Source organism: Xiphophorus hellerii, chromosome 3 (assembly GCF_003331165.1).
Source record: "Xiphophorus hellerii strain 12219 chromosome 3, Xiphophorus_hellerii-4.1, whole genome shotgun sequence".
NCBI lineage: Eukaryota > Metazoa > Chordata > Actinopteri > Cyprinodontiformes > Poeciliidae > Xiphophorus > Xiphophorus hellerii.
In genome coordinates, this window is record NC_045674.1 from 31,058,450 (window position 1) to 31,082,214 (window position 23,765).

The 23,765-nt window shown below is 42.1% G+C and overlaps 2 protein-coding genes across 2 annotated transcripts; both read left to right on the plus strand.

Annotated features, from left to right (window-relative positions):
- Nucleotides 1–2,655: 2,655 nt before the first annotated feature.
- On the plus strand, nucleotides 2,656–21,588 carry pomgnt2 (protein O-linked mannose N-acetylglucosaminyltransferase 2 (beta 1,4-)). The gene is made up of 2 exons (XM_032558313.1): nucleotides 2,656–2,964; nucleotides 17,258–21,588. Exon 2 carries the CDS (start codon nucleotides 17,347–17,349, stop codon nucleotides 19,153–19,155), a length of 1,809 nt encoding a protein of 602 aa, XP_032414204.1. The 5' UTR covers nucleotides 2,656–2,964; nucleotides 17,258–17,346; the 3' UTR covers nucleotides 19,156–21,588.
- Nucleotides 9,073–22,495, plus strand: LOC116717157 (uncharacterized). The gene is made up of 2 exons (XM_032558312.1): nucleotides 9,073–12,564; nucleotides 22,183–22,495. Exons 1-2 carry the CDS (start codon nucleotides 10,112–10,114, stop codon nucleotides 22,214–22,216), a joined length of 2,487 nt encoding a protein of 828 aa, XP_032414203.1. The 5' UTR covers nucleotides 9,073–10,111; the 3' UTR covers nucleotides 22,217–22,495.
- The last annotated feature ends 1,270 nt before the right edge of the window (nucleotides 22,496–23,765 follow it).

Genomic DNA, 23,765 nt, shown 5'->3' on the forward strand with positions numbered 1-23,765 from the left:
ACAAAAGGGTACACAAGATCCAGTTTTCAAATGAAGGTGTTTGTTATTAAGGGCAAAAATGACATTTGTGAAGGATTATTTTCTTCTTGCACAATTGAAAAAGAAAATAATGGAAATATGTCACAACAAAAAAGTTGGAGAAAACAGCTATGTGTATATTAGTTATTTATATTCTTTTAGCATTATAGAAACATAAAAAACACGGCAGATCAAGTTACTGGGATTTTAAAACCTATTATCTGTTCTCTGTTTAACTGGAAGCTGGTGTAGAGATTTTAAGATGAGTGATGTTCAAACTTCTTGCTGCAGTGTTCTGCATGAACTGAAGTTAGTTATATGACTGGAGATTCCAGCAAACAGTGTGTTACAGTGATCTGATCTAGAAATAAATCTGTCTTTCTAAACCAGGCTGGTTCAAGAAGGATTTGACTGTTGATATGTTTCAAGGTGATGAAATGCAGACTGCAATATTTCTGAAAATGTAGGTCACAAGTTAAAACTAATTGTAGGTAACGAACAACAGAGCAACATTAGGGATAAATATGGTTTTCCAGATTATTGTCCCTAAAAGAAGAAAGCAAGCTGATCTCATTCAACTTTAGAAAAGTCCTGGAAAGCCAACTTTTCACAGCCATGAAGCAAGAGAATAAGGTTTTATAAAAAGGTTGTACGATCCCATTACCAAGCCTTTTCTTGGAAACAGCAGTCATATTTGTTCCCTGCTCTGACCTACTGGTAGCTGTGAACCTACAGCTACCAGCTGGAACCTTCCAGAATTAACTTTATGTGCTCTTGTCCTGCACAATCTGCAGAAGTTAGTCTAACCTTTAACACAGATCAAAGACAAATACAGAGACACAAGGAGGCTTTAGTCACAGTTCAAAGAACTGATATGTGTGTGTGTGTGGGTGTGTGTGGGTGTGTGTGTAGGGGTGTGTGTGCGGGGGTGGGGGTGTATGGGTGTGTTTGTGTGCCTGAGGTTATGACTGGTGGAGAAAGCTATGAGAGGAAAGAAGGAGAGAGTCGATGAGACAAAACCCTGACTTCAGACTTTAACGGATTAACCTTGGAGCTCCCAGCTGTCTCTGAGAAAAAAACCTGCAAGCTGATTTCTGGAGGGCCGTGATGGAGGGAGTTAGAGCAGCGGCCCAGCACGAATGCTAACACGTCCTGCATGAATGTCACATCAGCAACACCTTCTTCAGCGGTTCACCAGAGATCTGACCTCCTTTAAAATACTGCTGCACTGATGATGTGAAGAAGTCAATCACAGGTGAGAAATGAGTGTTTGTCCGGCAGCATCTGAAGGTCACCTCATGTGTGTGGGCACGCACACACGCGTACACACAACTCCCCTGAAACAGCAGAATTTAACCCACAGAAGGAGAGACCTGCCTTCTGTTCCTGTAGTATTGAGTTTTCCTGGTGTGGAATGCTGGAGAGCAGAACTTCCCTCTGGCTCCGCTGGAGTTAGTTGTGTGTGAAATATGAGTGACATGGTCAGAGAGCTGATGTGTATCGACCTGAGAGTTCTTGAGGAGAAACACACTTCTTACATCCTCAATATGGATGCTTTCTTTGAGAAGTCGTGTCTTGTTGTGGCATCCTCCTTCTCTGCTTCCAAGATGTCGAGCCAATCATCACTCAGCAGTGACTGACTTAATGACAGTGAAACTGCCTTTTTAGCTACATGACCTCCATACACAATGTCTGGTTGTGAACTAAATGTGTGTGTGTGTGTGTGTGTGTGTGTGTGTGTATGCTCTGTCTTCTCAAACCCCTGGTCAGCCATGGCAGATGGCTGCTCATACTCAACCTGGTTCCGGTTCTGCTAGAGATTAAAAGGAAGTTTCCCCTTTCCACTTTTGCTACATGCATGGACAGTGTGAGGAATTGCTGGGTTTCCTTAAGTAACTTTCCAACTATTTGAATTATGATCTGATTTTGGGTGTATTTGTTTAATGAGTAGGATTGAACTGGAATAATGTAGCTAACTTTGAAACCATCTGTGTTAGATTTATTTTTGCATATAAATTTGATTTTATGGGGCCTTGAAAGTAGCTTGGAACAACATCTGTTTTAAATTGGTGGTATGGAAAAACTGAGTTGAATGTGTAAAAAATTATTAGTACACTGAGAAAAGCACACACAAACAAATCATTACTTATTTAGTTTAAGCTGCATTTGTAAGTAAAACATTTGAAGTAATGCTGTATTTTTTCCCAAAGTCTTTTTTTTAAAAATTGCCAACCAGTTTTCACAGTGCATGCCTTAGCAGACGGATACTTCTGAAAAATTAATTACAGTAAAAATAGTGGGGAGCAGCAGCCAATTCATTGTCATTATATATTAAATCTAAATTGAATTAGGTAATAAATGTCTCATTTCAGATATCAGCGGTATCGCCTGTCACATGTTCTGACGCCTAAGCAGAAGGGGGCGCTAAAGCAATAATAATGAGACACTTATATTTGTATATCTAGAGATTTTTATATGTAGTTTTTATTCAAATTTGTAAATTCAGTAAACAGTTCACATAATTGTAAATACTAGCTGCTGTTTCTGACTGACAGGTAATTAAAAAGAGGGGAAAGAAATTTTTGAAGGCCCACCCTCTCCAGCGGAGCTACTTCCGCTTCCTGCGGAGCTCCGCTAGAGTCTGCAGTCAGACTCCTCTCTCTCCTCCGAGCGGCTCCACTGCCTGTGTTTCTGTCTCTGTCTCCCTCTCTGTCCCCCTGACAGCCCGTCCGGCCGGGACCATAACCAGACACGGTGAGGTGGGGGGGTTCTCTATAACGGAACAAGTCGGTGTTTCCTCCGTTTCCACCGGGGTGCTCCTGTCTCCGGATTGGGGCTCCGGACTGGCGAGCTGATGATGCCTGAATGAGCTAACCTCCGGACTGTCCTCACAGAGCCGCACAGGCAACGTCGTCACTGGGACTGGGACTGTTAGTGGGACTGCAGGTAAGAGCTACAGCAGACACACAGCTGGATGCTTCAGTGTAGCATGTTGAGAACCGGAGCGGGTCCTGCTGCTGGCTGTCATCATAGTGTCAAATATGAATGAAAAATGCAAGTAAAAGCTGAACACTTTAAATTTATATAAACAATTATAGGCACTTGATTGTTAGCTCTTTACAATCTGGTATAAAACACGTTTAAAAATAGCATTCTGTATAGAAAGAAAGTAAAAAAAAAATAAAAATAATGTTTTTATTTACTGGCACACCGGGACAGTCCCATTAGAGGATCCATGTTTATCTCCCCCTGCACACCATGAGGGGGATGGGATGGTCAGGCAGGGAAAAACCGGTTTAAAGCTCTTTGCTGGAGACCTGCAGCAAAAAGAGGCGTCTTGGGTTCCTCACATCTCCATGACAACCATTAGACTCCCTCTACATTCCATCTGGTTTCTGTGGTGGGATGCCAGGGAAAAATATTTTTCTTTCCTACCATCACAAACGTAGGCATGTGGAGCTTATAACCTCAGTCGGAACTGAGACTCAAATTGAGTTCTCTGGGTGTTTCTGGTTATGTAGAAAAACAGCTTATCCACATCTTTACCAGAGCTGCCAATAAATGTAGATGGAACGAAGGAATATTTTCTATTTTTGTGTGCATCGTTTATACACAGTCCTGCAGTTTGCTTTTAGAAGAGAAAGTACAAACAGCTGACCTCCAGTCAGTAACCATCAAAAGCAAACATTATTTGCATTCATATTACAACTGAACAATGTACTGAATCACAAAAGTCAATCCAGTATTAGTTAACAATCGCAAACGACTGCCTAGACACCATATTTGGTAGAATATTACAGTATATTTCATTAACATTTCAACTGTTGTGCTTTTAAACTTGGCGGTAAACTCTTAGTGTCAATAATTGGAAACTAGGTTGAATAACTTTAAAATTCAATAAGCATAAATTCTGGGTTGAACAAGCATTTTAAAGGGACAGTATTATGTAAAATGGACTTGTTTTGAGTTTTTGCAATGTGTTACGATATTAATCTCTTATCACAAACACACCTGGAGTGTTGCTTTGATTCTTTCATGCATGTTTGAGAAATCCTTTAATCTCCATGGCAACCATTCGGCTGTGGAAAACGCGCTGGTGAACGTTTGAGGACGTACCTTCTCCTCGGAGCTGCAGTTTCTGATTCTGCCTCACAGATCAGCCCTCCTCCATGACTCCTCCACTCAGCTCCTTCAGACTAGCCAGCAGCAATTAGCAACACCTGGTGGAACGACACATTAGCTGAGCTCATTATAGGAGCTACTTCTCAATGCAACGCTGGTAAAAATATTAAAGGCTCACTAGAGGATCCATGTTGTGATGACTTATTGGCAGAGTTTCAGAAAGAGCAGGAGTTTTTTTTTTCAAGAGACAGAGACCCAATTTCAAGGCACTGAAATATGAAGTCTAATTTCTTTTAAATCACATTTCATATATATAGCATTTTTATAGCAACTGAAGTTAAGATCGTTACTTGATTGTGCTATAAAATTACAGCACAATCAGTTGGCTGGAAAATACATAATACTACCCCTTTAAGACACAGTGGTGTTCTGCTGCAGTCAGATGGGAGGCGTCAGGAAGGTTCCTCTCTAGACATCTGGCTGATGTTTACTGCCACCTGTCATTCAGAAATCACCATTCAACAAGACCGAATGTTCACCTCCATGTGACCTCTGGTCAAGGTGCTGCAGGGCCGTCACGAAGCTCTACACATGAAGTGTGTTTCAGACATCTCCCTTTCATTATTACTTTCTAACAGATATCAGGAGAACTTGTTTTAGAGTATTCGCTACAGAAACAATTGTGTGTGTGCTTTTAAACCCTGCAGGCAGCTGGTCACATGAACTGGAGGTCATCTCTGTATCACAGCACAGATATTCACAAGTCATTTCTTCTCATTCTAGATCTGTTTTGTGGCACTGAAGTGTTGTTATCTTTGTGAACACATGAGGACAATAAGCACCAAAACAAACCAATGTGCCCCTATTGAATTATACCTTTCACTCCTGATTACATGAGATTCTGATCTCTGGCAAAGTCAAAGTAAAAGTCAAGTCCCTAGTGTTTGTTTTTGTGACTTGGGTGCAATTCAAGTCCAAGTCTAGATCTGCTTATTGTTTACTTAACAAAAAAGTTCACATGATGACATACTCTGTGTTTCTTACAAGTTAGCTAGGTTAGAAATAATCGCAAGCATATGATGTAATGAAGGACGACCTAGTCTGGGTCCATCTAAAAGACTTGAATTCCTAGCAGGGCCCCGGCCTGCGGCCCTGCTAGGAATTGTTTTCCTAGCAGGGTTGTTTTTGTAGCACACCTCCACTTTGATATGCACTTCTGTTCTTGTCTTCAGAGCCATTCAGGGGGATTTATTTGCCTATTTTCTTGGAACTGCAGCGCCTCTCTGTGAAGGAGAGCGTTCAGTTGCCTTCTGGGAATGTTCTTTTTCTAGGAGGAAATAATTCAGTTCACTACTTTGTGGATGTGGAAACCCATGAATATGAATTGATTTGCATGTTTTTTTTGTGCTGGGTATATTAAGACCTAGTGTGTGGTTGAGTGCTTTGTTATAAAGGAACTCATAGTCTGTTAGCATTAACTTCATAGCATTCTTCTGCAAAGATGCATTCAAATGTTTGTTCACAGGAGGTTATAAATGTGCGGGTTGGTTGATGATCATGTCAGAACGGCCTGCTCCCCTAACCCTGTCCCGAATGTCCCCTCAGCAGGAAGTACGTCTCGGGTTAAAACCTACAAAAGTCTTCACACCCCTGTTAAAATGGCAGTTTTTTTGTAATGTGAAAAATGAGACCACGATGAACCTATTTCAAATGTCCACTCAGCATTTTCCACTGACTTTAACCAACTTTTTTTTTTGTTGTTTGTTGTTTTTTTTAATGAGCTATTTAGAAATAAAGTTATGCTTTGGATTAGTGGCTGGATTCATATTCAACATGAACTTTAAAGGCTTTATCTCACCACTAGGAACAAGAGATGAAAGGGATTTTGACGCTACCTTAACAGTTTGTGAAATAAATATATGTATGACACTTGAGGTCACCACTGGGGCAGCATGGTGAGAGGAAGAGCTCAGCTGTACACACAGCAGCATATGGCTCTCTGCTGAAGTGTAAGCAATGAGGAGAGCTGCAGTGTTTTATCAGAAATAGACTGGGAATTATTAGGAGGATCATGCTGTTGTCTCGGGGTGTATTGACACTTTGCAACTATGTTAATCATGCTGAGGCACCATGATGGACTTCAGAAATGAGGGATATTGGTATTGAACCAAGTGACTGTGATCGTTTTCCGAAGTTGTTTTTGACAGTGTATCTATGGCTTCTATTTGTTCGAGTCAACCTAATTTGTCTGTGGAAGTAGCATAACTAGCTGGGACTCATAAATGGCGAAATTTACAAAAGTTAGAAATAGCTAGCTTAGAAACCGACCCACACCTTCTTCCTCCTGGCATGTTTGTTGATTTGATCAAATTTGCCTGAATTCACAGTGTTTCCTCTCACACCAGAGACTTAAAAGTGTGCAAAAGTCTAGATGCTATCCTTTTTTCCCTATAGGGTAGACTACATGATGGTGGGGCATTTTCTCATTGGTTTCTAATGATAGTCGCGTAGCTTTAGCATAATGCAATATTTAATTGTATCTTACTAATCTTACTTATTTATGAAGTATATGAAAATGACTCTTCTTACCTTGTAAAAAGTGTTCACTGCAATTTCATAAATACCCCGATTGTCAGTCCTTATGATTGACGGAGCTATCCATCACCGTCTTCTGTCTCCATCAAACGGTTTAGGATAAAATGACAAGTTTGATTTGCACCCTTGTCTGTTTTGTGCCGTCGACCACTCAGCACCCTATTACCATTTTTACAACGAAATCAACTAAATAAATGTGATATTAGGCGACAAACTGTCATTTTTTTTGACGAGCTTATGGTTGTTTTCACACCAGATAGTGTTCCAAATTGCAACCAGGACCAAAATTGCAAAAGTTGTTGCATTTTTATCTGGTGCAGTTCGCTTTCACACTGCACTGAGAAACAGTCCAAACTAACTGAAAAACCTTTTCACCTCCTCGCCTGTCGTGGTGCTGCGCCAAGAACTACGGAAGAATATGAAGGATATTACAGAAAAATCTCAGAAGAAGGACCAGAGTTTGTTTTTGTGGTAGAGTTTGATTGTGCATTCACAACTCCCCAGGTGAGCCGGACTTTGTAGACAAACTACAGTTCAATTAAAGCGGACTAAACAGGGCTGAGTTGAATGCACTCTTACAGAAGTTTAGGTTTTGACGTTTGTCATGGCACAGTGGGTCGCTTTCTGAAGAGTGTGATGTGACGTGCAAAGGGTTAATGAGCCACAAAACTAGAGCTGACTGAGCAGCCAATTGGTGATATATTCTCATTTGTAGTTAATTTGGTATTTATGGGAAATAACCATTTTGCAGTTGCAATGCTTAGAAACTTCATTATTAATTAATTAATCATGTTCATCGTACTAACATAAGTATAAAGCATGGCTGGGTCTCTCAGGAAGAGTGTAGGTATTTACAGAGCGATCCCAAACGCCGTTCCTTATGGCTGCTTATTTACTAGGATTGATTATTTTTCCCTTGTTGTTTCTTATAATAAGATTGAATAATGTGACTGTAGATGAATTTACTGGATAACACGTGTTAGCAGCCAGTTCAGAGAACAGCTAATGAGCTCCCTAGCCACCGCAAATACTGGGAGTCCATTCTAGCTTCTAAAACTATCCAGCAGTCCCAATTAGTTCTAACTGTTTATAGACTGTTTTCTTATCTAAAATCAGAATAATTGTTGTCTCCATACACATTTTTGTTACTTCTTTGCTCTGTAAGACGTCTTCTGAAGATGTACCTGTGATTGTAGGAAGGTGTGTGTTCTGTGCTCCTGCAAATTTACACTTCCAACATTGACGTGTAAAACTCAGGTTGCACCGATGTCATTTTGGCCATCTCTCTTTTTAAACAATAGGTTTCTTTGTTTTCTCAGAACACCCAGGTTCAGTGGTGAGATGCGATCTAAAAAAACCTGCTAAAACGTCACCGTTTCTGGCAGGCTGTCAAGTGCTCCTGGGGTTTCAACATTATTAGTGTGAAAAGTCCAAATCTTTCATAAAAAGTGTTTGCATTCAGATGACAGTGCAGCTGAAAAATAGAATTTAGCCAATTGTTCATGTCAGTGTGGACAACATGTTCTTGAGCTGCTCCTTTTCCCTGCTTGTAAGTTATAAATATGGCATCAAGAATGAAATCTATTTCTGGGTTTCACCTGTTTTTCTGTGTTAGTTTGACATCCAGACATCCGTGTCATTCTTGGTGTAAAGAATGATACGGCTGCTCAAACTGAGGTGTATGAAGATGCACTAAATAATGAGAAACAGGACAGAAATGGGCAGTACCCGTGCTAATACCAGTGTCCTACTAGAAACCAGTGTCTTTTAGTGTGTATGCAGGAGACTTGGACACCGTAGTGGAAACGTGTATTTCTTGTTTTGGTGCTACTTCTCCAAATGTTCCTCCTGCTCTCTGCTAGAGTCATGTTTTGCAGGTTTTTTTGCCGACATTTCATTTTCTTCCTTTTTGTCTCTGTCACTTAAACATTCAGCAAAAAGCCCACACCAGCCCATGTACCCTCAGAGACACCATAAAGCAGTATGCTATAAATCAAGTACTTAGCCTTAGCTTGCAATAGACAAGTTGTCAGACATGTGTTGTGTCAAATATAGACCATGGTGGTTTTCTCACACTCACTGGCTGTTATTATCAGGCAGCCAGTGTTCTTTCCTGTCTCTTCCTCTGGAGCAGATGGCAAAGCTTTAACAGTCTGTCCGGACATGAAGAAGAAAGGGATGCAAAGTGAGAGAACGGACATGAGACTTGTCTTGGTATAACCCAGTAACGGCTGCTGGGCCATTAATCCTCCACGGTGCCACGCGGAGGTCCAGGCAACTTGATCCAAGCTAACAGGCCATGTCGAGGTCTACAAATAAAAATAACATAAAATAACGACACATTGTCACGGTCAGCAGGTGTCCGGAAGGAAGGGAAACGCTGGTCCAGACTTCGGCTCCGAGTTGACCGCTGCTTTAGGGAAGCTTTTGAGCGCTTATGGAACTAATTGAAAAATGGAAGCTATGGGGATTTGGTGTAGAGAAAAACAGTTGGGTTGCTCCAAAGGAGGAAGGCTGGAAATCTGCATGCACTACTCCCTTCCCAGGACCCTCTGCTGCTGCTTTCCAGGATTCTGATTAAAATGCATCAGACCCTCCAGGCTACCAAGCACCAACTCTACCAGATCATCACAGCACTTATCATCTCTACAACAAACAGACAACTACACAACAAATTATAGTTACTGTTACATGCCTGGCAGGCTGTTTGTTTCTTTTTCCCCTCCCCCTTTGTTTCTTCACAGGTACTAGGGAAAGCTGGTGTCAATCTCCCCTGATTGATCCTCATCAACTGTGGGCCAATCAGCATGCAGGGAGGCCTTATTTAAGCAGCCCAGCTGGAGAGAGCGGCCCGGCTGGCTTTGTTACCTGACGCATTTCTTGTTGCTCTTTGTGTGAAGGTTTGTGGTGGGAGTTAGAGGGCGAGGTAAGTTTGGGGTACCCTGTACATTTCATCACGTAGGTGTTTTTTCTGTTAGATACACTAGGTAAGGAGGTGGGTGCCACCCATGTAAAGTTTTGGTGGAAACTTTTGTTAGATAAAATAAGGAGGGTTTTTGTTTTCTTTTTGTTTCTTTAGTTCAGACGGTAGTTAGGCCCTGTTTTGTTTTATTATTTTCTATGATTTGGCACCCCCCTAACCGCCCCTTTCTCCCCCACAGTTTGTGTGAGCCTTCCGGGATTTTCGCCATCAATAAATCCTTTTTTTTTTTACAACATTCACCTGGACTCTGTCAAGTGATTGTGGCTGTCGTGTTACTCCCCTCCTCATAAAAAGGGGGGGGTCTGTAACAAGTGGGGGCTCGTCCGGGATATCTCTTTTCCCTGAGCTGTAGACATCCATAATAATTTGAGAGATCCTTGTGTCTGTTTAGAAATGAGCTTCAGCTTAGAGGATTTTGTACAGGCTCCTAGCCATGTACAGCTGGAATTGTGTCGTAAGGACGACTTGTTATGTCTGGCTGAGCATTTTGATATTTCAGTGAAAAAACACTTTTCAAAAGCTGAAATTAAGAACATTGTTGTTCAAAAACTGGTTGAGATTAAAGTCCTGGTGGACCCAAGTAAAATGGATGTAGATGTTTGTGATGTTCCTTCTGTTGATTTAGAACTCCCTCCTTCAAAAGATGAAGGTGTTGCTGTAATGGCAACGCCATCAAGGGGGTCGGCAGAGCCACAGGCGCCCCCTGCGACTTTACCACGGTTCGATCCAGTGTCACCAGAGCTCAGTGGCTCCAGTGGTAATGTCAGACTCAAGGTTCGGCTGGCTCGCCTACAGCTGGAGGCACAGGAGAGGGAGTTGGTAAGAAAAGCTGAGTTTGATTTCAAACTTGAAATGCGCAAGTTGGAAATTGAAGCTGAAAAAGAGATTAAGCTTAAACAGCTGGAGGTAGAAGCTCTGAGACTTTCATGTGGCAACGCGCCTCCTCGTTCATCTGTGTACTCTGATTCTCCACAGGTGGTGTCGGACAAAAACAAGTTTGATGTCAGCAAGAATATTACTTTGGTGCCTGTGTTTAGGGAGTCAGAAGTGGACTCTTACTTCAATGCATTTGAGAGGATTGCTGTGGCACTGGAGTGGCCAAAGGAGGTGTGGGCTGTTCTATTGCAGTGCAAGCTCATAGGTAAAGCGCAGGAGGTTGTTTCGTCACTGTCAGCCGAGGAGGGCATGAAGTATGAGGTACTGAAAAAGTCAATCTTACGTGCTTATGAACTTGTACCTGAAGCTTACAGGCAAAAATTCAGGAACCATAAGAGGTCTAGTGGCCAGACCTATGTGGAGTTTGCACGTGAGAAGGGACTACTTTTTGATAAATGGTGTGCTGCAAGTGAGGTTAAAAGTGACTTTGAATCCCTCCGCCAACTAATTCTGTTGGAAGACTTCAAGAACACATTGCCGGAGAGACTGGTGGTTTTCTTGAATGAGCAAAAGGTGGCCTCTTTGTCTAAAGCAGCCATTGTTGCTGATGAGTTCATGTTGACCCACAAGAATGTATTTGTGTCTGTACCTCGTGCAGATAAAGTTTTGAACATTCGTCAACAAAAACCTGACCCCACTCAGTCAGAAGCTAAGGCTAAGCAGCAGTCCCTTTCTCCACGAGAGGTAAGGGAGTGTTTTTACTGTCATAAAAAAGGCCATGTCATTGCTGACTGCCTTTCATTAAAGAGCAAGGCTTTGGCAACACAGACAAAAGGTGTTGGGTTGCTTAAAAATGTGTCGCACTCCAGCAACCAAACTGCTAAAGATGAGAATGAACTAGATCCCTGTTTCATACCTTTTATTACCCAGGGTCTTGTTTCTTTAACAGGGGATCCAAAGGATGGCCGACAAGTCAAAATTCTGAGGGACACAGGTGGTTCCCAGACAATCATTAGGGAGGGTATTTTGTCCTTACCTATCATGTCATCTTGTCAGTCCAGAGTGGTTGTTCAAGGTATTGGAATGACCTTTGTATCTGCACCACTGCATAATATCCACCTTAACTCATCTCTTGTGAGTGGTTTTTGCAGGGTTGCTGTTCTTCCCACCTTGCCCATAAAGGGGATTGATCTCATTCTAGGAAATGACTTGGCAGGTGGAAAGGTATTGCCTGTGCCTGAGGTGTTGGACACACCTGATACAAGTGTGGTCTTTGAACCAATGCCTGACATTTTTCCTGCTTGTGTGGTTACGCGGGCCCAGTCCAAGAAATACAGTCTTGATTTGTCTGACTCTTTTCTTGCTACAGAGCAGACTCAATCGGCCGGATCAGAGACGGAACTCAACAAATCTAAAAATTTATTTCCTCTTCCAGGTCCAGAGATGATGGAATTACCAGCTTCCAGGGAGGAATTCATCGCTGCTCAGAAGCAGGACATGACTTTGTTAAAATGTCATTCTTCTGTTCTTACCCAGGAGGAAGCCCAGGGGAAGAAGGTGGCATATATGGTTGATGATGGTCTCCTGTTGCGACGCTGGGCTGGTGAAAACTTGGAAGACTGGAGTACCATATATCAGGTGGTTGTGCCAACAAGGTACCGCATGCAGGTGCTCGCATTGGCACACGATCACCCACTGTCGGGGCATCTGGGTATAAATAAAACTTATAACAAAGTTCTCAAACACTTCTTTTGGCCAGGTCTCAAATCTGATGTTTCGCTTTATTGTCGTACTTGCCATGTTTGCCAAGTTGCAGGCAAGCCAAACCAGGTTATACCTCCTGCTCCTTTGTCCCCAATTCTAGTTGTGGATGATCCATTTGGAAGGGTGATTGTAGATTGTGTGGGGCCTTTGCCAAAGTCTAGAAATGGAAACCAGTTCATCTTGACTATAATGTGTGCTTCCACCAGGTTTCCTGAGGCCGTGCCCCTGCGGAGGATCACAGCTCCCATGATTACCAAAGCTCTGGTAAAGTTTTTCTCAGTGTTTGGTCTTCCCAAAGTTGTCCAAACGGACCAGGGCACAAACTTTAAGTCTAGAACCTTTGCCCAGGCACTAAAACAGTTGGGTGTAGAGCATGTCACCTCAAGCTCTTACCACCCTGAAAGCCAAGGTGCACTTGAAAGGTTTCACCAGACATTAAAAGCGATGCTGAGAAAATACTGTATGGATACCGAGAAAGACTGGGATGATGGTATCCCATTTCTATTGTTTGCCGTGCGTGGAACAGTGCAGGACACTTTAGGGTGTAGCCCCGCTGGACTTGTGTTTGGACATGAGGTTAGGGGACCTTTAAATGTCCTTAAAGACCAACTAATCTCACCCTCTCACTCTGTAAAAAGTATTCCAGAGTATGTTTCAAAGATGAGAGAGCGCCTTCAGGCAGCTTGCGCACTTGCGCAGAAAGCCTTGGCTTCAAAGCAGGTCAAAATGAAACAACGTTATGATCAGAAAGCAGTCACTCGTGAGTTCAACCCTGGTGAAAAGGTTTTGATCTTGCTGCCTGTCCCTGGCTCTTCTCTAGAAACAAAGTTCTCTGGACCATATGTGGTAGAAAAGAAACTTAGTGAAACAAACTACATTATTCAAACTCCTGATCGCCGCCGCAAGACCAGGCTCTGTCATGTCAATATGATAAAACCATATCATTCAAGAGAGACCAACCAACCAACCCAGAATCGGGTTGAAGCTATTTCCCATGTAACCTGTGCGTCAAAGTCAGCTGAGGAGGATATGGTAACACGCAAAGATCCTCCACAAGTTGCAAGGCTTAGTAATAGTGAAATACTGGCTAAACTGCCTGACTATTTGTCACATTTAGCAGGTGACCAAGTGGAGGACATCACAAAACTCATATCAGACTTCCAATGTCTGTTTGGGGATGTTCCTACCAGGACTCATGTGGTGTCTCATGACATTGTTCTTTCCAATCCTGCACCTATAAAGCAGAGAGCATACCGTGTCAATGCCACAAAGAGGGAGATCATGAAAAAGGAAGTAGAATACCTTGTTAAAAATGGACTCGCCATTCAGAGTTGCAGCCCATGGAGTTCTCCATGTCTATTAGACATGAAGGCTGATGGGAGTCCAAGGTTCTGCACAGACTTTCGTAAGGTGAATGCTGTCACCATCCTTGATGCACACCCGTTACCCCTCATTGAAGACTGTATTGATGAAATCGGACCAGCAAAATTTGTCACTAAACTTGACATGCTGAAAGGGTATTGGCAAGTACCGCTAACCAAGCAGGCCTCGGATATCTCAGCTTTTGTTACACCAGACTGTTTTCTTCAGTACACAGTGATGCCCTTTGGGCTATGTAACGCACCGGCTACATTTCAAAGGCTTGTCAATAAAGTACTGGGAGATGTGCCAAACTGCCGGGTATATCTAGATGACATTGTGATATATTCAAATGACTGGTCTACCCATCTTTCTGTTTTGCTTGAGGTTTTCAAACGTCTTTCAGCTGCCTCGCTGACGCTCAATCTTTCAAAGTGCGAGTTTGGTAAAGGTACCATTGTCTATCTGGGCCAACAGGTTGGGGGAGGAAAAGTGTGTCCGGTGGATGCGAAAGTCAAAGTGATTTCTGACTTTCCTATTCCTTCGAGCAGGAGGGAGCTCCGTCGATTCCTGGGGATGGCAGGATTCTACCGTCGCTTTTGTAAAAACTTTTCTACGGTAGCTGCTCCTTTAACAACTTTGACCAGCCCTTCTACACCTTTTACTTGGTCTGATGAATGTCAGCATGCTTTTGAACATCTAAAAGGATTGCTCTCGTGTTCTCCTGTTCTTTCCGCCCCAAATTTTAGTTTGCCATTTAAACTGGACATAGATGCCAGTGCTGTTGGGGTAGGAGCTGTCCTTTTGCAGGATGATAAAGACGGCATAGAACATCCTGTAAGCTACTTCTCAAGGAAGTTTAATCTTCATCAAGGTAGATATTCTACCATTGAGAAGGAAGCGCTTGCACTACTTTTGGCATTACAGCATTTTGAAGCTTACCTTGGCTTGAGTGTGGAACCGATCACTGTCTTCACAGACCATAACCCCCTTGTCTTTCTTTCCAGGATGTACAATCAAAATCAAAGACTCATGCGGTGGGCTTTGATCATTCAGGAGTACAACCTGAAGATCTGCCATAAAAAGGGGTCTGAGAATGTATTGGCAGATGCTTTGTCACGTGCTTTTTGAGCTTGTTTTCTCTTACCTTGAGTATTCCAAACATTTATGTTTGGACTTATAAGGGTGGGGGTGTTACATGCCTGGCAGGCTGTTTGTTTCTTTTTCCCCTCCCCCTTTGTTTCTTCACAGGTACTAGGGAAAGCTGGTGTCAATCTCCCCTGATTGATCCTCATCAACTGTGGGCCAATCAGCATGCAGGGAGGCCTTATTTAAGCAGCCCAGCTGGAGAGAGCGGCCCGGCTGGCTTTGTTACCTGACGCATTTCTTGTTGCTCTTTGTGTGAAGGTTTGTGGTGGGAGTTAGAGGGCGAGGTAAGTTTGGGGTACCCTGTACATTTCATCACGTAGGTGTTTTTTCTGTTAGATACACTAGGTAAGGAGGTGGGTGCCACCCATGTAAAGTTTTGGTGGAAACTTTTGTTAGATAAAATAAGCAGGGTTTTTGTTTTCTTTTTGTTTCTTTAGTTCAGACGGTAGTTAGGCCCTGTTTTGTTTTATTATTTTCTATGATTTGGCACCCCCCTAACCGCCCCTTTCTCCCCCACAGTTTGTGTGAGCCTTCCGGGATTTTCGCCATCAATAAATCCTTTTTTTTTTTACAACATTCACCTGGACTCTGTCAAGTGATTGTGGCTGTCGTGTTACTCCCCTCCTCATAAAAAGGGGGGGGTCTGTAACATTACACACTAACCAAGCAACCATTGTGGATCATTTTGTTCTTCCTCTTCGTACAAGTTGATGTCCCTAGATCTAGGAGTGTGCTTACAGGACATGCTCTGTGATTTATCGATCAATTGGAACAGAATTTACAACTTGCAGCATTCACCTGAGCAATGCGTAAAGCATGAGGCTCAGTTTCTGTTGTGATCCTTATGCAGCCTTTTCGAATCCATTCACTTCTTTCCAAATTAGCTCAGTTGTTGGCCATCCTCATCATTTTAATGTCTGCATCAGATTCTGCTGAGCAACGATTGTCAGATCAGTGCGACTCTGGAAGTCCTTTTGGTGCTGCATCTCCCAGATTGTGTATCATCAGTGTATATCTGCAGTTAAGAACTTAAATATTAGTTTATTGTGATAATTATTAGTTTAAAAATAGCTTTGTTTGAATAATTTATTGTTTTACCATTCATTTTTGTATTTTGCGGTGTACAAAAAATCCCCAGTGTCCTAAAATATTAGTTGAACTCTAAACATTTCGTCTTGGTCTTGGAAGGTTGGATCTTCATCTTGGTCTTGGTAGGTTTGGTCCTGGTCCTGGTCTTGGAAGTTCTGGTCTTCGTCTTCACCTTGAAAGGTTGGACCTTTGTCTTGGTCTTGGAACATCTAGTCTTGGTCTTGGAGGATGTGGTCTCAGTCTAGGTCCTGGAAGAACCGTCCTTGACTACCCATTGGGGAGTAGACTGATCAAACAGGAAATATGTGATCAGTCATTAACTACACTTCTCAGTTAAATATTCAAGATGACCATCAAGATGTGAATCTTTCTGTTGTCTTTCATAAACCCAACGTTTCATTGCTTCATTTTTACTGTGCCTGCATTGTGCCTGTGTGTTTCCATTGGGTTTGAACTAAAAAGGTGACCCTATTGCCAGTGACATTGCACTTGCTTGGATGTCAAAAATAGCTCAGGGACTGAGCGGAAACAGTAGGGAAGAGACTGGTAGTGCTGTGAGAGCGCAGCAGCATGATGGCGACATGGGCAAAATGATTCAGTGTATGTGATAAAGGGGCATTTTGTTCAAAGCTTAGTGAATTAATTAATTAAAATTTCAGTATACACATAGACTCTTACCTTAGTTTAGTTTGAGCCCCTGCTGAGAGACCAGCTTCTGACAGACACTGCAACATTATTAGTCTGTACAGTACTTCCATTTATCATTATTAGTGATTGCATGATGATGAATTGAACAGAATAAACTTGATGTAAGTCTGTTTAGCTAATTAGACTAGCACTTAAAGGGATATTTAGCATGCCAGTTGCTCTGTGTGTGCAGGCAGCTGCTGGCCATTAGCCGTTCCTTTGATTTGACGTCTCTCAATGACTCACTTGTTCTCTCAGTGTGCAGATGAGGAGAGCAGAGAGCAATGTTCCTTTCTGTGCCTGCTCGCAGTCTCATTTGTCCTGACATATCAGGGTGGTCATAAGGTGAGGAGAATTGGTTTGCAAAAGAAAAGGGAGATTGTTTCTAAATGTGACAGCTATGGCCACATGATGGATGTCTGAATCCATCTTATATAAAGATGGAATATGGTCTGTGTATTGATGTTTTGGTTTTGCTTCACGAATATACCTACACCGTATTAGTGTCTTGCCCATTTTTACTCAGAGAATTGATTCAGAATATATTTTTTGCTGTTCTATAATGGGGATACCAATGAATTTTCCCTCATCTCCGCATTCTCTTCTCTGTTTCAGGTCATCGCTTGGCAGTTAATGTTTTGCCACTTCCCTCTGAGGTTGGAGGCCAGTTGGAGTTGGGCGCTGGGTCCTCAGTGGCTGCAGTGATGCGAGCTTCTGTGGCGGGCTGCAGGATGAGCTTGGGTGCGCTAATTAACGGGTTGCTCGTCTCCGTGATTGCAGCAATGCTTTGGAAGTACTCCAAGCTAAGCGAGCATGCAGCCTCCCTGGAGGAGGAGTTGCATATGACACAGCAGTCCAAGGAGCTCTCTCAGGCCCGCATCGACTACCATGTTGCCCTGCAATCTCTCCAGGAACATGGCACCCGCATGGTGTGTACTGGCAAGATGCACACCGACCGCATCTGCCGCTTTGACTATTTGTGCTACTCCTCTGAGGCAGAGGAGTTTGTATTTTTCCACTCCAACTCCTCTGTCATGCTTCCTAATCTTGGATCTAGGCGCTTTCAACCTGCCCTACTAGATTTGTCCTCAGTAGAGGATCACAACACCCAATATTTTAACTTTTTAGAACTCCCAGCTGCCGCTTTAAAGTTCATGCCCAAACCCGTTTTTGTACCAGATGTGACTCTGATCCTCAACAGATTCAATCCGGATAACCTTATGCACGTATTCCACGATGATCTTCTCCCAGCCTTCTTTACCATGAAACAGTATTCCGACTTGGACGATGAGGCACGTCTCGTGTTCATGGAAGGCTGGGGTGAAGGGCCACACTTCGACCTCTATCAACTTCTCAGCAGCAAGCAGCCACTTCTTAAAGAGCAGTTGAGGAACTTTGGAAAGCTAATGTGTTTTACTAAATCTTATGTTGGTTTGTCCAAAATGACCACCTGGTACCAGTATGGGTTTGTTCAGCCACAGGGGCCCAAAGCCAACATTTTGGTTTCAGGGAATGAGATCAGACATTTTGCCAAGGCTTTAATGGAGAAAATGAACATAACAAGGCAGGACGAGGCAGAGAAGGATGGAGGAAGCTCAGAGCAAGAGAGGGAGAGAGACAAGAAAGATGAATACATCGCTGTGTTTAGTCGCTCAACAACAAGATTAATTCTGAATGAAGCAGAGCTAATAATGGCCTTAGCCCAGGAGTTCCAGATGAGAGTGGTTACAGTATCCCTGGAGGAACAATCTTTTCCTAGTATCATCCAGGTGATTAGTGCTGCTTCCATGTTGGTCAGCATGCATGGAGCTCAGCTCATCACCTCAATGTTTCTTCCCAGAGGTGCAACTGTGGTAGAGTTGTTCCCCTTTGCTGTGAACCCAGAGCAGTATACTCCATATAAAACCCTCGCCACTCTACCAGGCATGGACCTTCACTACATTTTTTGGAGGAATTCTAAGGAGGAAAACACTGTCACCCATCCAGACAGACCGTGGGAGCAAGGTGGGATTGCCCACCTAGAAAAAGATGAGCAGCAGCGCATCCTGGCAAGTACGGATGTCCCAAGGCACCTGTGCTGCCGGAACCCGGAATGGCTTTTCCGGATCTACCAGGATACTTTGGTAGACATTCCGTCATTCCTCGAGGTCCTCAAAGATGGCATGAAGAGTAAGCCTAGCCTGAAGAAAACAAAAACTGCCAGCACAGTTCACCCTGGCCGGGTCAGAGAAGCCCACTGTCAGACATCAGTACAAACCCCTAATGAGGCCAAACTCACAGTCTCTTGGCAGATCCCGTGGAATCTAAAGTACCTGAAGGTCAGAGAGGTTAAGTACGAGGTATGGATCCAGGAGCAGGGAGAAAACACCTACATGCCTTATATCCTTCCTCAACAGAACTACACTTTCTCTGAGAACATAAAGCCCTTTACTACCTACCTGGTGTGGGTGAGGTGCATCTTTAACAAGAACCTCTTAGGTCCGTTTGCAGACGTTCTGACATGTCGGACCTAATAAACACAGGGCCACCCTGTCAATTTCTACAACCTCACTGGAAGGAGCTGCTTGATTAGATTTTGATTAGTCTTGGTAAATAAATGGTGTTGGTAAATAAATGGTCTGTCCTGGATCTTTGCAGTTCCAGGACAGACAAAGCCGACGTGAAGACTCTCTCCGTCTTCACTGGAGGACTCCTCTACTACTGGGTGATGAAAACTGAAAAAGTTTATTTATTACACTTTCAAACTCCTCTACTGATATTACAAGAACTTAAATGAGCAGATGTATTTATGAGAAGAATATTATGAGAATTTAGGATTAGTCTATACACTGGATTCTGAGATTTTAGGATTAGTCTATACACTGGATTCTACCTTTTAGAGTATGCAATGTAGCTTCTGTGTTGTAGGTGAGAGATGTTATATGGATAAACAAGGTTTTTACATTTTTCTGACTTGTCTAAAATGTGTGTGCAAACGGATGATTCCACAAATTACTCATAATATACACAATCCATCCAAAATCAAACCAACTTGTTCTATATACTAAGTTTATACCTGCTGCATTTATTTCTAACTTAAATAAACTTTGTTTCATCAGTCAGATGGTTTGGAAATGTACACAGTCAGTCCTTTAAAGTATTTGGAAAAATTTTGAGTAACAGATTTTAGCCCATGCCAAAAAAATCCTTCTTTTAAACTGTATGTTCAGATATGTGTAAATCACTGCCTATTCTTAGCTTTGTTAAATGTTATAATTTACCTTGATGTGAAAAGTACATACCTCCATATCTGCTTCAGTGTTTTTTTTTCTTGTCTCATTTAAATATTTCAAATCATCAAATATTAATATCTGATAATTAAAAAAAAACAGACTGAATACAAAAAAGACAGTTTGCAAGTAATGGTTCCAAAAGTTATCCAAACCAACTGTTTACCTACCAAACCTAATGACTGTTTCTTCCGCTCTTACCAACAACTGCCATGAAGAGTTGTTCATACCAGAAGACTGGTAATGAGTCTTTTCATCACTGGAATCTAGACTTTAACTTGGCCACTCCAAAAAGCCTTTTTAAAAGCATCAATAAATTGACTTGCTAGTGTGTTTTGGGTCCTAGTTCTGCAGTATGTGCTTAAGTTCAATATCACACACTGATTGCTAGACCTTCCAGCATTTTCCCTACCATTATCCAAGGGAGGCGCCCCACCAACATGACCAGCCGTCCGCCCATAGAAGAATGACATAGGTGTTCACAGTTAGGTCAGATCACATCAGGACATCTTTCTGATCCTACGTGGTTGCTCCGCTACTTTCAACTCTAACCCTACCCCTACTTTCAACTCTAAACTCTCAAACTAGGTTTATAGTTAACTGATTAGCCTATGGTAGCCTTGCGCGGTTGTCAGGGCCCTGCTCGTGCACTTCCGAACTTTTGTAACTTGGCGTGGGTCGCTCATTTGGAGCAGGTTAACCTGTACTGATATTTATAAGAACCCTCTATGAGGGCTCATTTTTGGAAAGTACTACACGTCTAACATAAATCCACACCGCTTGCTTGGCAAACTTAAAGTGTAGACTCAGCATCCTGAACGCCTCCCTGGTGAGGTGTTCCAGGCACGTCCTACTGGGAGGAGTCCCAGAGGAAGACCCAGGACATGCTGGAGGGACTAAGTTTCACAACTGGCTTGGGAATGCCTTGGGATTTTCCCCAGAGAAGCTGGCCCGAATGACTGGGAAAAGTCTGGGTCTCCCTTAGGCTGCTGACCCCGGGTAAATGAAAAGCAAGTGATAGATGGATGGACATTGTTACTACTAACCATCAACAGTTTTTCTCTCCCCCGTGACAGTGGTATTTGTAATGAAATACATGATACTTACTGAAAAAGATGCAGTAGATAAAGACTGACAGATAGAAAGAGACTGAAAGATAGAAAAGACTGATAAAAAAAAAAAGTTAGTTCAAGCAGCATTATTTCACCTGGCAGTATTCAGTATTAAGCGATGCCTTCCTTGACTCCATTTTCATCGTAATAAAACTTACCAGCCCGGCAGATTTCCTTTCAACTCTTATGGGTTGCCTGTCAAATGTCATCATTTGCAGATAAATTGCAGTGCCGTGCTTCTCCTTTATGTCATTGAATTAAAGTGTTTGGTAGATGAGATTTAGCAAGATATTTCTATGGAAATACAAGATGGACAAAACACTGCCACCAGCATAAGTTCCTTTGGTTAGTGCATGCTTAACAGAGATTATTTGAAGACTTTGCAGCAAACGCAGGTTGTGGTGGATTAGATATGTGTGTCTGTGCTGTTGGTTAGTTTTCTTTGTTTTCCTGCCACTCCTGTAGATGTGATGAGTAAAACCAGAATGTCTGTTTTCTACACTAGAAATAGATGGATTTTCCCCCCCAAGAACTGTGAATCAATAAATAATTTTTTGTTACAGTATGTGTCTTTGCCTGTTGAATGAGTTATTTAGTTTGTAAATATATAAATATTTCATTAAGAACTTTCTTTTACAGGCATTACCAATTATTTTCTCAAGACATTGCTGCAGCCTAGACATCCTGGAACTAACACTGAGAGGCAATAAATCTTAAAATGTGATTAAAAACACTTATTCAGTTGGAGCGCTAATAAAGCTGGGCCTTTGTTGAACTGAATAAGTTTACATAGCAGAACAAGACATTAATAATACATTTTACTTCTAGGCACCTTTCCTGACACTCAATGTTATCTTGTATAATTTAACATAAAAAGAAACACAAAATTGAAATACATAGTAAAAATGAAGTACAAAATAAGATTTAAGAAGACAATGCAATTACAATCAAAGAGCGCAAGCTACTTGAAACATGAGTTCTGAGTTTGGACTTGAAGTGTGGCAGAGTCGATGTTACGGAGATCGGATGGGAAAATGTCTTATTTATTCTGAATCGTTTTTATTTTAAAACCTGATGTGGAAAGAAAACAGTAGCTGACTTTCAGCTTTTCCTTCCTTTCCCTGCCTTCTGCTTGGGTGCTGCCATCTTAAATGATCAGTGCTTGCCTCACCTATAGGTCAAGGCAAAAATAAAAATAAAACGCGCAAAATTGGCCTGGTTTGATCTCATTGAAGAACAAACGTATGAGGGTCAGGACTTTGTCATGCAGTGGAACATCTTTGTACCTGTAGATTTAAAAATCAATCAAAAATATGTTTTTAATTGTTTTCCACATAGTCTGTTTCTTTTATGCAATGCATGTATGTGACTTCTTAAAGGTGTTTTGATTTTCTCTCTTTGTTTTGGTCACCTTTGGATATCCTTATCTACAAACGGTGCTGTTGAAATAAAATCGCCTTGCCCAATAATAATGCTCATGCTTTTCATGTCATAAATTACTAACATATTCTCTCAATGCCCGTATTTGCATATATTCATGTACTGAACCTTCTATTCCCTGCATAATTTTGCGATATCCAACTGGTCCATTCATGTTTTCCTTCCAGGCTGCATTATAGTAATCCTGTTAAATGTCCTAATTCCCAAACAACCGCATGCAGGAGAAGCCTCAAAATGACAAAGTGACCCACATAATACTCCACCTGGAAACACCTCCAGGAGATGGTGACACCATTGTGAGTTCATCAATCTCAGCCACAGCAGGAGACCATCACTCATCTGGTCAAGTAGACACCTATAAAACAACACTACACATCGTCTTTACTCATATTAATCCTCTTCATCTCTGGAATCGGACTAATGGTCTGATATTCCCTTCTTTTCAGTTTCTGTTTCTCCCGTGAAACAAAAGAAGAGTCATTACTAGGAAATAAACCTTCCCGTTTCCTCGTTTTGCTTGAGAGTCTTGAGAAGGAAAACAAATAAAAAGGAGTGTCAGCTGCCTGTAGTTTAGTGACGCATTAGGTATAAAGATAGAAATTTGTTTTCAGTTAATGAGCTGACAATAAACACATGATGTTTTCTTTTCACCTCATCAGGTTGAGAAGCAAGCAGTAAATTCCTTTATAGAAGTGCCAGGAGACAACAGAACTCCAAATTAGGGCAACACCGCCATCTAGAGTAGGAAGAAAGAAAAGCAGCAGTATGATGTATACTGGTGGGCATTCGGGTCTATGGAAACGGGCTTCCATATATGTCCGATGTGTTTGACACATTAAAAAGTTTAATTCCAAATTACCGTAACACAAAAGCTTTTTTAGATAATGTATGGATGATGAAATATTTAGAATAATGTGGAAGAAAATATAGTTCTCTTTTTAGAAATTGAGTTCATAATATTATGTATGATTTTTGTTTTAGTTTATATTCACCAGCCAAAATTTTACCTGTAAAAAGTAGCCTGCAGCAAATGTGGTCACTCAGATTCATTTTTCTGTCAAATTTCTAAAGGTGAATTGCTCCTCTGTATGCGTGTGTGTGTGTGTGTGTGGGGGGGGGGGGGGGGGGGGGGGGGGTGCGCGTGTGTATGTGTGTGTGGGTGTGTGTGTGTGTGGGTGGGTGGGTGGGTGGGTGGGTGTGTGCACGTGCAAGTTTTACAAATATATATCAAAACAAAGGAAATAATAATTAATTTCAGGAAAACACTAACCAAACACCTCCCATTGGTCATCAGTGGCACGC